Source organism: Kalmanozyma brasiliensis (genome assembly GCF_000497045.1).
Source record: "Kalmanozyma brasiliensis GHG001 unplaced genomic scaffold PSEUBRA_SCAF9, whole genome shotgun sequence".
Lineage (NCBI taxonomy): Eukaryota > Fungi > Basidiomycota > Ustilaginomycetes > Ustilaginales > Kalmanozyma > Kalmanozyma brasiliensis.
In genome coordinates, this window is record NW_015961992.1 from 421151 (window position 1) to 436980 (window position 15830).

General features: G+C 58.4%; 5 protein-coding genes across 5 annotated transcripts; 2 read left to right on the plus strand and 3 right to left on the minus strand.

The window, feature by feature from the left end:
- Positions 1–237: 237 nt before the first annotated feature.
- On the minus strand, positions 238–2415 carry PSEUBRA_006364 (Low temperature requirement A; the record flags this gene model as incomplete). Its single annotated transcript, XM_016439724.2, has 1 exon — positions 238–2415. One exon carries the CDS (start codon positions 2413–2415, stop codon positions 238–240), a length of 2178 nt encoding a protein of 725 aa, XP_016289600.2.
- Positions 2416–3587: 1172 nt separating this feature from the next.
- Positions 3588–8288, minus strand: PSEUBRA_006365 (Thioredoxin-like fold; the record flags this gene model as incomplete). The annotated part of the gene is made up of 1 exon (XM_059465763.1): positions 3588–8288. The coding sequence occupies one exon, from the start codon at positions 8286–8288 to the stop codon at positions 3588–3590; it is 4701 nt and encodes a 1566-aa protein (XP_059320300.1).
- Positions 8289–10402: 2114 nt separating this feature from the next.
- On the plus strand, positions 10403–11617 carry PSEUBRA_006366 (Glycine cleavage T-protein, N-terminal; the record flags this gene model as incomplete). Its single annotated transcript, XM_059465764.1, has 1 exon — positions 10403–11617. The coding sequence occupies one exon, from the start codon at positions 10403–10405 to the stop codon at positions 11615–11617; it is 1215 nt and encodes a 404-aa protein (XP_059321772.1).
- Positions 11618–11713: 96 nt separating this feature from the next.
- On the minus strand, positions 11714–13486 carry PSEUBRA_006367 (uncharacterized protein; the record flags this gene model as incomplete). The annotated part of the gene is made up of 1 exon (XM_059465765.1): positions 11714–13486. The coding sequence occupies one exon, from the start codon at positions 13484–13486 to the stop codon at positions 11714–11716; it is 1773 nt and encodes a 590-aa protein (XP_059321773.1).
- A 1261-nt stretch (positions 13487–14747) lies between these two features.
- Positions 14748–15614, plus strand: PSEUBRA_006368 (High mobility group box domain protein; the record flags this gene model as incomplete). The annotated part of the gene is made up of 1 exon (XM_016439678.1): positions 14748–15614. One exon carries the CDS (start codon positions 14748–14750, stop codon positions 15612–15614), a length of 867 nt encoding a protein of 288 aa, XP_016289603.1.
- Positions 15615–15830: the final 216 nt, after the last annotated feature.

Below are 15830 nucleotides of genomic sequence, written 5' to 3' on the forward strand. Positions count from 1 at the left end.
CTCTCAACCGCCTTCTCATCGATGTCAAATGATCTTGTAAGTGATCGACCTAGTCGAGATAGTCGAGGGGTCTATTTGAGAGCCTGACTTTTCGAATGCATATGCAAGAGATGAACGAAACGAATGTGTGCGCCAATAAAGGTGCGGGTATGAAAAGATAGTGTCCTGTCTGTAGTGTCAGCCATCGAAGTCGAGCAGCCAGCGATGCTGCAGCTGCCTCTACAAGCGGTCGAACAGCTATGCGGCATACGCCCACCGCTGGCCATAAGCCAAGTCCTTCTCCTCCAGATGTCCGATCTCGGACTCGATGCCGACGTCCTCCTCTCCCTTTTCGCCCGCCGTCAGGTCGTCGAACGGATGCCAGCTGCTGCGCCTGTCCAGCTTCAACGCCTTCTGCCCACTGAATGCGATCCCCGAATACAGCTCTTTTGTCTTCTCGGCGTCGTACCTGCGCCCCACCGCACCGATCTTGCTCAGCGTCTCGAAGAGCACCAGGAACAAGAGGCTACCCGTGACGACGCCCATCACCTCCAGCGAAAGCCAGTCTATCTTGAGCGGAAGCAGCGCGAACTCGATCGCTAGCAGGAACCGGGCTCCGATCCGGATCGACCTCGGTATCAGCGTCGATCCGTGGACGTCAAGGTTTCGATGCATGCATCCGATCAACCCAAGACACAGCATGACACACGATGTCGAACCGCCGAAGTACCACAGGTATCCACCCTGGAGCCTCCGGTGTGAGATGAGCGACGATAGAGACGCGGCCATGAGCACCAGCGCTGCTGTCAGCGGGTAATGGATGTGGCTGAAGGTGATGCTTGTGAACGAGTTGCGGCGCAGAGCATGCTGGAAGACGCGTGACCCGTCGGCATCGTAGTAGATCCAAATGACCAACACGCTGATGGAAATCCCCAACGCAGCGCGTCCAAATTCGTCGTTGATCCCATAATGCCCAGGCGTCGCCGTGAAGTTGCTGCTGATGATAGACTCGCCGACGATGAGGATGACGAACAAGACGTACCGTTCGATCGAATGCTCGTGCGACTGGGCGGGGATGAACATATGGTTGCCCGTCCGCTTCTGACGCCCGTGAATCAGCTGGATGGCCGCAGCCGTGATGTACGGCCGAAGGAGCTCGACAAGGATCCCAGAGCAGAGGAGGATGAGAATGTACAGCGGGTCCGAAGTCAGGCAGATGGGTACATAGGTCGCAGCGACCACAGTGAGCGCAAGCGCATTGAGCCAGAGCGCCCTGCGAAACTTGGGCAGGCAAAAGCCGTAGTAGATGTAGATGCCGAGCCTCCAGAGCTTAGCGACGAGGAAGAAACCAATGCCTGCGTGGATGGCGCGGTCGTACCCGTCAACAAACCAGTAGCCGTTGAAGGCAGGGGCTGCAAGCTTGACAGGCTCGAGACTGGTCTCGGCGCTCGCAGCTCGACGGAAGATGCTCTTGAGCTCATCGGCAACGCTGTGTCCCTCGAGCTGGTTAGGTGTGTCTCCTTTGAGCAATTCTTGTTGAAACGCCGCCAGCATCTCCGGCGTAGCTTTGACGAGCTCGACACCTGAAATGTTGGCCATGTATCCTCCCAGCAAGATCATCCACCCGAGCAGCAACATACGCTCCAGAATATCATCCGTACCGCTGGTGTTGAGGAACAGCCTCACGTCGGTCCAAATCGAAAAGCACGGCCAGAAGGAGAGCACGAACTTGAGCGCGTTGATCGCCGAGCTGCTTTCCGCGGTGGTGTGACCGAGCTTGTTGACCACAGCGACAAAGATGAGGTCAAAGACCAGCTCGAACTGGCTCGGCTTGCGCTCTTCTTTTTCGCGAAAGAGTTTGTTGCCGTGCAGCCACTGACGGATGACTGGACGCTTGAGAAGGTGTCGGAACGTGATGGGAACGTCATCGCCGTGCGTCTCGACGTGTGGCTTGTGAGATGCTTTGGTATGGCTTTTCCCGTGTACTGCATCGAACAAGCTTGCCGTATGTGAAATGCGATTGACCGGCTTCGACCTTCGACGGAGATGCGTGAAGCTGGTGGAAGCTCTCGACTTTTCGTCCGTCTCGTAGGTGAATCTGCTGTCTTGGCTGTAGATGGTCGCCATGGGTGCAGCATTCGCTACGAAGGCGGAGGTCGAGTTGTTTGATTCGTAGGGCAGAAGTGGGATGACCGTGTCGGCTGGGACAATGTCAGCGTGCTGGAGATGCTGCTCTGTCGTCTCGACCTCATGCCAGCCTGTGACGGCCGGATCGGCCTGTGTATGCTGCCCAAAAGCGATGGACGACTCGTGATAGCGGTGCCCAAAGGGTCCGTACAGGTTGGGATCGATGACGACGTCTTCTTCTTTCGCTGGTGACGAGTCTGGCGTGAAGCCATCTACATGGCCTTGACGTGATCGACGAAAGCCCGACATGGCGATGAGTGGTCCGGTATCGACGTAAAATGGGGCTGACGACCTCGATGATGGGTGAAAGGAGATGCTGTAGGAGAAAGGAACAGGGTCTGCAAGACCTTGAGTCGCCCTGTGCTTTGCACCGCCAGCTGAAAGAGCCTGAAGAGCAAGCTAGGTGGTTGCAGGGGTCTTAGGCAGATCGAACGCCTTTTCGCTTTGCATAGGTACAGGTGGGCCGGCCCACCAGCGCTTTATGAAGGTGCGAGACACGCTCCCGGCACTTCGCACGAAGCTGGGCCCGCTTCGTGTGGGATCCGAGCGAAAAGCATGCTGTGATAAGACAAGGAAGAAGCTGTCACACTCTATCGCGCAAGCACACATTGTGATCTGCACGCTTCTGCATGCAACATGAAAAGGTCTCGCAGAAGGAGGGGTCCATGCGTCGACGATGGCCCTCGCGCTTCGATGTCCGACCTCGTTTCGGCAGCGCTTGGTCCTGAGCGCAGCACGGGAGCGAAGACATCCCAGATCTTGTCCTTGATCTTAACTGTTGCAGAGGTGTAGTGAAGGACGCCGTTCATGTCGGGGTTGACTGGATCCAGAGGCAAGATTAGGTGGGAGCGGTGGACATACAAAGGTGAACGCCAAGACCAGCGACATGCGAGTCATGCATGAAAAGGGAGCTGCAAAGTCGATTTGGGCGAGTTCCAGAAGCCCGTGTCTGCTAGGCGAGACCAACACTTCGACTTGGCTGGTGATGCAGACAGCAGGGCGAAGACAATCGTTGTCGCGAGTCTTCTCGCCCTTTGGGAATTTTCGTCAGTGTATGCGACGTCTTGTCCGCCTGCAGGTCGTCGGACAGTGGCGGAGGTTCCTTGGCAAAGCCTGGTGCAGTGCAGACAACAATCGAAGCGTCTGGAACACGCCCAGAAGATCAGGTGGACTTCCCGCAGGCCCCTGCGCCCTGGTTACGAATCAAAGGCTGCTGGTTCCTCTCACAGAAGCGGTTTTGAACGGCTTTCAGAAAGTCACTGGAAGACGGACAGTCATGCTTCGATTGCACGCGCCTCACAAAAATGGCAAGCAAGCATATCGACTCAATAGATTAGATGAAGCAGAGGTATACATAAGCAAGTCCGAACAATTCCAAAAGAGAGTGTACATATGGTTCCCTTCACCAGCGTCCAGCTTCATCAGAAGCGACCGGAAAGACCCGACTCGAATTCGATCGGCTCATCGTTGTCCTCGTCGGTCTCGTCGGTTTCACTGTCCTCCGTGTCATGCCCGAGTCGATCGCGCGAATCATCGCCATCCTCGTCCGTCTCTTCCACCAAATGCTCCAGCGGCTGGGCACGGTACGCGTTGAAGCTTTGGAAGCTGGAGCCCTGCGTGTGGCCGCCCTCACCGAGCGGTGCGGCGCGTTGGGAGCCGGTAGGCGTCTGTGTGCCCGACAGTGAAGGCTCCATGTCGGTGCTTCCGAGGGGAGTGTCGTGGGAGCCGTGATCAGCGACGCTGGATGCCGGCTCGCTGCTATCACCATTGGGCTTGGCTTTGTCCTTCAGCGACGACATAGAGTCGTACACGTCCAGGTCCTCTAGGAAACTTCCCGGGGGCGCAAATCCGGGGGACCGTGGAGATGGAGGTGCCTCCATCGAAGATCTGCCATTGACCGCTGCTGCAGGCACCGTAAGCCCGCTGGGGGCAAGCTGGACAGCTTTGTCACCAGCACCATTGACCTGCTTGGCAGCCGCGAAGGTCTTCTGGGTAGGCGTGGTGGCCTCATTGACACCGTTGGCCTGGGCAGCCACTCGCAGCGACTTGGTGGACGCGTTGTGCTGCAGCCTGCTATTGCCACTGCCAGGCACGGCGAGGCGACCGTCGAGCGACACCTTGGACGGGTCTTGACGCAGCTTGGATCGGAAGCTGCTCAGACCGCCCATCTCGAACCTCTTGCGCAGCTCGGACATGGACGAAGCCTGCTTGAGCGTGCCGAAGCCGAACGCACCCGGCCCGGCTACGTCGCTGGGACGGCGGCGGGTATCGAACGACGTGGCGCGCGATTCAAACTCGATGCCCGTGTTCTGCGTGTCGAAGGACTCGCGAACACGCATGGCGGATGCGGATCGAGGTTCGGCAGCGAAACCACGGTCGTGCGACTGGTCAGTGCTGACGTCGGCCTGCGACATCGACGCTGGCAGCGACACCTGCGACTTGCTGAAGCGGCCGGGGAAGCGGCCCCACAAGGAAGGGCGGGAGCGCGGATTGTTGCCTGCGTGTCCCACGGACCCTGCTGCCACCACCGAGCCAGTCGTGTTGCCAAAGGTCGAGTCCATCGTGTTGACGTCGTCGAGGTTCTTCTTCTTGCTGCGACTCCGACCGATCGAGCGGGTCTGTCGACGGTTCTGGTTGCCACCTGCCAGCGTAGCAGAGCGGGTCGCCTTCTCGTCCAGCATGAAGAGCGGCTTGGGCGTCTTGAGGGACATGTCGCAGCCTGCTTGCGCCAGAATCCTGGGGATATCCATGTGGCCATCGGCGGTCGTCATGCGATGTGTGAAGGAACACTGCAAACCAGGTCCCAGAATGAAGTCACCCCCGAGCAGCTTCATGTCGCCTGGATTGCGGATGGGCATGTCGAAGAGACCCTTCTTGATGGCCACCAGGATACCCTTGGTCATACCCATACTTGCGTAGTCCGGTCGAGCGCAAGCGGGGTTGGCGTCGTTGGTGCGAAGCGTCATGCCGAGCGCTCTATAGACGTTGCGCTTGGGGTCGGCAAACATCGGGTACTGCACCTGCATCACCTCGCGGTACGCCTTGATAACGTGCCAGTCGCCCTGGCCGACGATGACAAAGTCCAAGTTGGCCTTCTTGAGCGGCAGAGGGTCGATATTGCGGACCGACATGGCGAACTGCTGGCAGAAGCCACACCACCAATGTCGCAAAAAGCAGACGAGCGTGCGGCGCTTCTTGTAGATGTCGCCGAACAGCACCTCCTGGCCATCCTCGTTGTAGACGAGACACTGCGATGCTTCGAAGAGCTGGAGCATCGAGGGCGGGTGAATGGCATAGGAGCCTTCGGGAATGCCAGCCTCACGCGCGGCCGCTTTGACCTCATCCGATTCGTCCTCGTTGATGATGTTCATGAGCACGTTGTTCTTGAAATGGGCCTTGCTGGCGGCATCAAGCGACTTTCGGTTCTTGTCGAGGGACGCACGCGGCGGCTTCTGCGCCTTGCTTGGGCTGGTGACGGTCGCATTCTGCACCTTGTCGACGATCTGGAGCTCTTCCTCGAGGCCCCAGCCGCCGGCAGCAGAAGAAGACCGAGTGACCGCACCGCCGTTGGCGCTCGCTCCTGTCGTGTCTGTGCTGGCGTTCTTCAAGCGTCTGGAGGCTTGCCTGCTCACCGAGGTCGCGTTGCCATTGAGCGGCGAATCGTTCGCCGACTTGCTGCCAATTTCGCCCTTGATCGGCTGCAAGAAACGCACCGCGTTGGGGATCGACGGCGAGGACTCCTGAGTAGACGTTTCCTTGGTTGCTTGGTTCTTGCCGAGGACAAATTGCTGTCCTTCGACTTCCAGAACCGCCTTTTGAGCTTCGTTGACCGCACGCAGCTGGCCAGCGCTTCCGACGGGAGCGGTGGTGGGCCGTTTGATCGTGGCTCGAGACGCGGTCCGGGCTGCGGCGGATTTGCCTACACCGGCTGCAGTTGCGCTGCTGGAGGATAGGTCGCGGGCAGAGACGCTGGCCTCTTGTTGCTGCATCGCACCCAGCCCAAATGTACCCGGCTTTGCTGGTGACGCGACGGCCGTGCTCGGGCGATGGGCGCCGTTCGCCAAAATCCGACCTTGAGGCGCTACGGAGGCCATCCTGGACTCCACCGACCCGCTCGAGATGAGAACGGCCTGGATGGCATGCACAGCGTCATCCTTGGGAGGCAGCGATGGAGCGAGCGACGGAGCGAGCGAATTCCGCCGAGAAGCGTCGTCTGCGGCTTCGGAATTGGCGAGGCTGGTGACGCTCTGACGACGCTCCGACTCGTCCAGATCCGAAGGCACCGCCTTTCGTCGAATGCGGTATGTCGAGGACGAGCTGGCTGCAGAGGCGACCGAATTCGAGCTGTCGCGTCTGGTGTGCAGCGCGTTGGGTCTGCCGTTGGGAACAGCAAGCGCACCGAACGGAGTCCCTGGACTCGAACCTCGTCGGTGGTCAAGAGAGTTCTGCGAGTGGCTGGATAGCGACTTGGTGGGCGATTCAGAGCGAGCGAGGAGACCTTGAGATGGCTTCGACGGATCGCTGAGAGGAGACAGAACTTCTTGCTCTGGCGATGTCCGCTCTGGTGCGGTAGGCGAAGGTGGTACGACGGCGGTCTGTAGTGGGCTCACCATGGCGCCCGGGATGGCGGGAGCGGCCACCGCCGCGTGCTCGGCTGGAGCAGCATCGTGGGGAGCGGCGACGTCCGTTTCGGTGGCGACAAGCGAAGAAGCCTCCTTCGTCTGCTGGGATGCGCTTGGAGTGTCTGCCGACCCTGCCAGCTTCTCTTGCTCGGAGCTGCTGCGAGGCGTGGTGAAGACTTCTGCGTTCTTCGAGTCCACTTCGAGTCCGCCTGCAGGTTGCGCTGTTGTCGGCTTGGTAGCGAGGACTTCCTCGTGCTCGAAACCTGACGAAGCAGAGCTGTGCGCCTGCTGATGTCGCTCGTCGCCGTCAAAGTCGACGTTCGCCTCGCCTCGAGACGAGGGGGCAGAGGAGCCGTTGGACAGCATCGAATTGCGTTGCGACGAGGGTGCGTCAGCTGTTTCAGATGATTCGCCGGGGAACGTTGCAGTGACAGGGGGGCGCGCCTTGCCAGTAATTAAGCTTCGACGTTTGACGTTCTGCTGGTCAGGAACGTCGAAGCTGTTGCTTGCGAGGATCGGCATCAGTGTAGCTGATCGATCGTCTCCAGAGAGGACGCTGCTGTGCCTGCGTGAAGCAGTTGTCGAAGCCGAGACGAGGGCCACAGATTCCGGCGCGGAAGAGTTCGGCAGGTGCAGCGAGTCGCTATGGGTCTCGAAATCACGGGTGCGGCGAAGCCAAGATGCACGCTTGGAAGCGGGCTGCGCTGCTGCTTCGGTCGAAAGCCCCCTGAGTCCGCCTGGCGATGCAGGATTGGCCTTGTTGATGTACTCTAGACGACCTGGAGCCGAGTCCGGAGTGTTGAGAGAAGCAGAGATGCGCTGTGGAGCGGATCCTGGACGCCTTGCGGAACGTGTGCGTTGAGGCGATATGAAGGCTCTTGGGGGAAGCTCTGCGTCGTGCGTGGAACTGGAAGCGGAGCGGTGACGATTGTACTTTTGCTCGAGGATGAGCTGACTGCGTTGTCGAGAGTGAGACGAGGCACGGTTGATGTAGGGCCTTCTGTAAACGTACTGGCCGTGCAGGTCAATATCGCCGGTAAAGCCTGTCTGGTAGAGGGAGTCGTTGGACTCGACGGTGCTGGCAACGGCAGCAGCGTCGTCCACAAAGACGGACTGGTTCCAATGAGCTGCTGCGGTTTCAGCGATGGAAGATCGCGATTCGGGAGCGAATTCTTTGGCAGGTACGAGTGGGCTTCTTCTCAAGCTGAGACCTGCTTCCATGCGCTCGTTGGGGATGAGAATGCCAAGTGCTTCGGTCGAGTGGTCGAGTGCAACAGGAGCCGATGCCAAAGTGATGAGCTTTTCTGGCGAGCGATCGGCGGATCCTGAGGCCGAAGCAGCCGGAGCTGGACCGGAGGTGCGTGAAGCACGCGAGGAAGCGCGCTGCGAGAAGGAAGAGTCGCTGGAAGCGATGGGAGACTCGGGTGGAGAGGCGGGGTTGTATTCGCTGAGGATATTGTTTGCAGAGAAGCTGGGAGAGTGTAGATAGGACACGGTCATGCCTTTGCTCTGGGGAGGAAATCGAGGTGGTGTTCCTGGCAGCGAGCCATGTACCCTGTAGTGTTGTGGCAGCAGGAGAAGTCGACAACCGTGGATGGGCCCAACGATCAAGAGACTGATCCGTGGAAAGCAACCGAGATGAAGCAGTAGCGTGCGAGATGATTGCAATGAGATTTGCAGCGCTGGCCAAAGAGGTCGTTGTAGAAAGAGCAAAAAGACCTTGGCCTTGGATATCAATCGAAGAAACGAGAGTGGATGGAGGTCGTGGTAGTTGCCTCTAGCAAACGTCGACGACGAGGGTGATGATGGTGATGGTGAAGGAATGAGAGACTCGCAATCAGTTGCCAGCAAGAATGTGCACCGACAGCATTGTGGAGCAGCGAACGACGAGCGCCGGGAGTGTAGCTGGAATGAAGGGAGCAGGGGGAAGGAGGAGAAGGAGGAGGAAAGAAGCGAAGCAGCAGCCGAGAAACAGGACCGGATAGGAGGATGCTGGACGGGATGGGATGGAATGAGAAATTGGATGGCTTGAGACCGCGGCGGTGAGGCCAGACGTCAAGATGTCTCAACCCTTGCCGTTGGCCAGCGGTGTGAAGTCACAGTGTGTGATAAGTGACCGGACAGCGAAGACAGCGGAATGTCCGCATGTGCTTTGCTTAGCGTTGCGCCTGCTGTTTGCTGACCGCCGCCGCCTCCTGTCAGGGCTGCAGAAGGCTGTTTGCGGTCAGAATTGAGTAATTCACCACCGATCAGGCGACAGAGGCTCGAGAGAGAGAGAAGAGAGTGCAAGGCAACGAAAGGGCACAAATTCGGCAAGGGCGCGGGGACAGAGGATTCTCGCCGGGCTGAAACAGAGGGCGGGCGTCGCTGCAGTGCGAATCCGTACAGCACCCACAATACAGCCGGCAGCACGACAAAGACTGTGGGTTTGCCGCCCTGGACCAAAGTCAACTGACGAGCCTCGACTGTGCGGTGTTTGGTCTGCTGCATCAACCAAATTGGCTCGCTTATATTCCCATATCACAAGTCCGCTCTCAGCTGAGTTGAGCAGTGAACCCTTTTCCGGTCAACGTCTCTATCCACTCGAACGGCCCTCCCGACTAGGACCTTCGCTGTCGGCATGGTTCCGAGGTGTGACTTCAGTGAGCGTGCGAATCTTCTCACGGTATCAGTCATCGAAAGCTCCGGGACTGTCAGAAGACAAAGTAAGGAAGGTTGACAGCGGAAAGCACGCCGGCCAGTGGAGCTTCGGGGTCGCATGCAGGGTGTAAGCGAAGTGCTTCCAGTACGGTTGTCGGGCGTGGTTGATACGTTCGGCTGCATCGAAGCGATTTTCAGGGCCGAAGGCGCGACGAGCCTAATCAACGGCAAGTCCTCGACATGAGGCCGAGAGCCGAGGAGAAGGAAAGAGCAAAGCTGTTCCTGGGCGTGCTGCTTTTCGCCTTCTCGACGGCAAAGCGCGCTCATCTCCTTCGACTGACCCTCGCTTTCGGTCGCGGAGTCGGAGTCGATCTCTTCGGTAGATGTGTGCGGCAACAACTCACCCACACGCCATTTCCAAACGCCGTTTCCCACGGCACCCCGCTTCGATGGGCCTGCATCAGACGCATGCGTGCCTTAAGCTTAACTTAGTCTCAGCGCGCGCTACTGTAGCCGGGCCTTCGATCCACGGGACGGCCATGTCTCGAGCGCCTATCTGAAACCTACCAGGGGCAGGCGCTTGCCGTAGTGTCGGGCGCCGGACAAACACCAAAGCACATTCAGCTCGGCTCGATACGCTTTGTTGAGCATGCCAGCCTCAGGGTCCAAACAGACCCTAGCCGCTGTTCTTGCTTTCGCAGTTGTCCTGCCTTCATACGGTCAACAAGGTAAAGCTTACAGCGTGTGAAGCAACCCCGCAGTCTCATTTGATCTCACGGTCACCCTTCTGATGGGAAGACGAACTGCCCGCGAATGTTTTCTGCGTGTCAGATCTATGACGACCTACACATTTGGGAAAAAGCAGCCGCCGTATCCCGAGGATACCATGGAGGTGGAGGCAGATCGACTTGCTAAGCTCCAGTGATGCTTCCTTCTCCTCCATCTTCACCAACGCAAAGGCATAGCACATCGCCATGACGGTCGTATTGACGTCGTTGCCGAGCCGCGGCATCCCACGCTCGATTGCAACTAGGCTTTCCGTCGGTCCAACGAACTTCATAAGCAGAGCCAATCCGAGGCATCGCAACTTTGCCACGAGCCGTTTGGCTCGTTCGGCAGACAGTGCGACCAGCAGCCAATGGAAGGTCGCAAAGGTTCCACATCGCGGAGTCGTCCAGGTCAGCGGCAGAGACACAGTCAAGCTACTGCAAGGTCTCGTCAGTCACGATGTCCGCTCTCTCGAATCCGCCAAGCCCACCGGATCGGGATCTTCCGGCTTGGTCTATGCCGGCTTCATGAACCCGCAAGGGCGAATGCTTGCGGATGTCTTCATCCACCGCCAGTCGCCATTGGACGACGGCTCGCCACGATGGCTCCTCGACGTTGACTCGCGTACGCTTCCGTCGCTACTGAGCTTCATCAAGAAGTTCAAGCTTCGATCTAAGGTCCAGCTCGTCGATGTATCGGGCGAGCACAACGCGGTTCAGGCGTGGTCCGCTTCGCAGTCAGAAGCGCCAGCAGCCATCATCGAGCATCTCAGCATGGACCCTAGGTGTCCAACAATAGGCTACCGTGGCGTGCTTCCAGCGAGTGAAGCTGTCGACTTCAACGGATCAGCGAGCCAGGTCGACGGAGACGAGTACACCTTGTATCGAATCATCAATGGTGTTGCCGAAGGAGCGCTCGACTTTCCCGAAGGATCCAGTCTGCCTCTCGAGAACAATCTCGATTACATGAACGGCGTCGACTTCAGGAAAGGCTGCTATGTGGGTCAAGAGTTGACCGCTCGCACACACCACACGGGCGTAGTGCGCAAACGTATCGTCCCGCTGTCGTTCTACCTTCCAGGATCTAGCCCGCCTGCGACCATCACAGAGGTCGACCCTTCTTTCTCGCATCAACTACCAGCACACCTCACAGAGGTACGCTCCAGACCAGTCGGGGAAGCAACGGATGGCAAATCAGCACGTGGCAAAGCAGCAGGCAAGTTCACAGCCGGCATTCACAACGTGGGACTGGGATGCCTCCGATTGGAACAGGTGAGAAGGTGGACCGACGCTTCAAGTCCAGAAGCCAGCAGCAGAAAGGACGGGCTCGAAATGACGGCATTGTCAGCGGACGGAGAGACGACATTGTTGGTCAGACCATGGATTCCGAGTTGGTGGCCCAAGGAGAGGCCAGAGCAATAGCAATGAAAGATGATGGTCACTATCCACTATTCAGGAACATTGCCGTGAGGTCTGCATGGCTGAGCCCGCCCGGCGATCACGGCAACCGCGGTTATCCTACTGTAAGCGTAAGCTCGAGGCTTTCGCACTCTTGAGCATCTCGCCGCGCTCCACTGCCGCTGTCTTGGTCCGCTCTGCCGCCAGGCGATATAGCGAATCCATGCTGAGCGTGCCTGCGTCATTGACGTTTGGCAGGTTGCCAGTGTGGTCGTCGGATGATCCGGTTCGCCGCGCAGTAACACTGGCAACTTGATTTTGCAACGCCTGTCGTTCTTCTCGGAAGCTCCGCAGTACCCACTCGCCATAGTCAACTCTGCTCGCAGATTGTCGATCGTCTTCTGCGCCTGTGGTTGTGTTTGCATCAGCACGCATGATCTTGTCTCGCGCTTCGCGGTATCGTTGCTTGCTTCGAGCTACTCGTCGTACCGACTCCTGCTTGGTTGCTGAAGCTTCCTCCAGCCAGGGCTGCATCTTGGCCGTGTACTTGGCGCTTTTGATCCAAACTGGTACTTCGACTTCGTACCTTGTCGATCGGGACGATGTGTCCGCAACGTTGCGCGGTGCTGTTTGAGCCAGCAAGTCGGATGGTGCTGCCGTTCCCGGTGTGGCTGCGCTGCGCGTCGGCTGGCCAAGTAGCTTGGAGACGCTAAAGCTAGCCATAGCGAGGCGCTGTCGTGCTTTCAGCCGAACAACGTCTCCACGCGAGAGACCGGCAACGGCTTCTCTCTCTTCCGTCTTCGGCTCCGTTGTTCCAGCTCGTGCTGATCCTTCCTCGGCTGTGCTGGAGATGCGCACGACAGTACCAATTCTGCCGAACTCCTTGTTGGCTTCCAGAGACGACATGACGTGGACGGAAGGCCAATTGCGTGGCAGTCGAGTTGCAACATTTGATGCCGGGATGATGTCAAAGACCGTATCGGTTCCGATCCATCTCGAGTGCTGTCCAGCAGTGGTGTCGTCTTGCCAGGGCTGCCTGCCCCCAGATTTGCTCGATGATTTTGCTTGTGCGGCTGACAAGACCGGCATCGACAGGAGATCACCGCCTTCACCGTCGGAGACTTGACCTATCAGGAGACAGAGCACCTCGGTTAGATCTGCTGCGGCAGCCTCTGCGTGCGCATTCGTAGTCCGCTCCTCCTTCAGGCGCTTCGCGATTGCCTCTGGGAGATCCAGCAGCAGGTCGTAGTAATCTTGTTCGATCGGAATCCGCTCCATGGCTGGTCGACAGTGCTTGACGCCGATGCCCGAGGTAGGATAGATCTGCGATGACCAGAAGAGGTAAAGCGCGAAGGGGACTGCCATGATTTTGAACAGCTGTTTGACATCGGTGAAAGAGATCATTCGGCACTGCTGTTCCTGGATCTGGCTGTCGTCACGAATCTGGGTTCGAAGGTAGGGTTCCAGGTGCTCCAACAGCACACGGCAGATGGCATCTCCCATCGCTCGCTTACTTTCCGTGTGGTCCGCAAATGCAAACTGGACATAATGCCATCCTTTCCGTATCCACATCTGCGCGAACACCGAGAATGGTGAGACGGTGTTACGCAACACGTCTTCCGGTATGGCTGCACTTGACGACGGTCCAGCTATCGCAGTCTGCGCCGAGAGCTGGCCCTCCTGAGTCAGCTTGAGCAGCAGCGCCTCGGAAAATGCGGACAGCAGATCGTTCACATCGTGCCTGAGCTGAACGACAAAGGTTTCGTCGTTGGGCAGTTGAGTGAGGCCGACCGGTAGGAGGTTGAGGTTTCGAGCGAGCAAGGGAGATGGACCGAGGGGCGGTGAAGCTGTACGCCCGTCTGGACGCCTTCGCTTCCTCGAACCTGCGGCCATGTTATGTCATCGCTGTCCTGAGGGAGTCGGGTGGTGATGGGAGAAGGCATCAGTAGCGAAGGAGGTCTCTACACAGACCTCTGCGCTCCCAGAAGAAGGTGTTCATGCAGCTCAGCCAGGGTCCAAGACGGGCAAATCGTCCGATGAGCTTTTCAGACGTCCCGATGCAAATTTTACAAGATGTTATGTTCTTGTCGAGTCGAAAAGGTCGATTTTTGATCCCTTCCCAGGGGCACGTCTTTTTTAATCTCGTCCTGGGCACTGAGTTTTCCAGCTTTCTCACGCCGCGCTGAGGAGAGGCGGCTGTGCCAGAGCGTGAAATCCGAGTCGAGTTCCGGCTTCACACAGTGGGAACAGGCACACACTCTTTGCTCTCCGTCCTCTGGCCATAAATTGATTTGTGTTTAGCCTTGACTGGCCAGCTGCCGTCTTGCTTGACTCTGGCTTGCCGCTTTCGGCTTGAGCAGCGCTTGCCTGATTGCGTCCCAGCGCAGTTGAAAAGCATGTGAGGAATGGATCGTCGCGATATTGCATCACCCTGCCCGTCATCCGCTACCTGACAGACCCTGATATCCAGCGCTGCCTTGTCACGAAGGGTCTGTCGAGTGGGTCATGGTTCAAAGGGGCGGTGGAAATTAGCACGAAAAGCCAAGCTGAAGGGAAGGGCCGCTGTGTGTCCAAGCCTGCCATCTCGCTCTAGACAAGCCAGCGACTGAAATTGGAAAAGGAAAAATATGGGCAGCACCGCGGCTCTCCCGTTGTGCCTGTATTTCTAGTTCAAATTGCTGTCTCACGCCGAGACTGGTGTGCTGCCCTAATTTCGGAAAGAAACACACGCTCCGCATTGGTAACGGGCGGTGGAGTGCTCGGAGACTGGTGGGCTGCCTCGTCGAAAAAACAAGGCTGCGTCCCCACTACTGTTGCTCTCCCCGAGGCTCTCTCTCCCTCAGCCTCAAGCCAAGAAAACGCAGTTGACTGAGCTCGAGCTGAATTGAGTCTGAGTGGGATAGTCGAGAGCCAAAGCGCGCCTGGCGGTTCCACTTTCCCCTTTCCCCTTCCTCCTCCCTTGCTCAGCGCTTTATCCTCTCTCTTTCCCTTCATCAACTCAACTCAACTCTGCCGTCTGCCGCCTCATCCTCGTTCAGAGTATAAGATCCCCTTGGCCTCCCCTCGAGCCCACGCGAAGCGCCCTTCTCTTTCTCCCCTTTCTGGTTCTCCATCCGGCTCTCCGCCTTCCTCCATGTTCAATTTGCCCAACATCATGAGGACAGCCGTCCAAGCTAAGCAGCCTCTGGCTCGCAACGTCATGCCCGCCGCCGTCAACGCCGCCAACTTTGCCACCACCGCCGCTCCCAAGGAGACCAAGAAGCGCGCCTCCTCCACCACCACCAAGGCCAAGGCCGGCACCTCCAAGGCCAACGCCGCCGTCGCTGTCGCCGCCGATGCGGCCGGCGCTACCGCCAAGCGCGGCGGTGCCAAGGCCAAGGCCCCCAAGAAGGAGAAGCTCAAGCCCTGGCAGGCACGCGGCGCCGACGGCAAGCTCCTCCCGCTCCCCTCGGCCAGCAAGCCCACCCTGCGTTCGTCGTTCCTGATCTACATGTCGGAACGCGTCTCGCAGCTCAAGGGTGATGCTCAGTACCAGAAGACCTCGCCCAAGACCGGCGCTCAGGTCGTCGACATTGTCAAGATGGCCAAGGCCGTCGGTGCCGAATGGGCTCAGCTCCCTCCCCACCTCAAGGCCCGCTACGAGGCCCAGCACGAGCAGGAGAAGGCCGCCTACGAGCAGGCGCTCGCCGAGTGGAAGGCCGCTCTCTCGCCCGACGACATCAAGCGCCAGAACGCCTACATTGCCTCGCAGAAGAAGAAGGGTATCAAGGGTACCGCCTTCCTCCGCGACCCCGCCAAGCCCAAGCGTCCCAACTCGGCCTTCTTCGAGTTCCTCAACGACCTGCGTGCCAGCGAGGCCGTGATCCCCAACATCACCGAGTTTTCCAAGCGCGGTGGTGAGCGATGGAAGCAGATGTCGGCTGAGCAGAAGGCTCCTTACGAGCAGCGCGCGCTGCAGGCTCTCGAGCAGTACAAGCGTGACCTCGAGGTGTACAACAGCACTCGCGGCCCCGAGCTCTAGACGAGCAGTGGCCCGGCGCGGTTGTGTTTCACCCCTTGTAACAACATTGATTCCCCTGTTTCGCGGTTTCGTTCTTTCTGGCCACGCACATCGCTGGCTCATGGTCGAGCTCTTACACTTCTCTGCTCACTGTTCAGATGGAGGTGGAGCTCTCATGTCGTCGGTGTAGTCGATGTGCCCCTTTCCTTTTTACGGCGTGTCGATGTCCTTGTACTG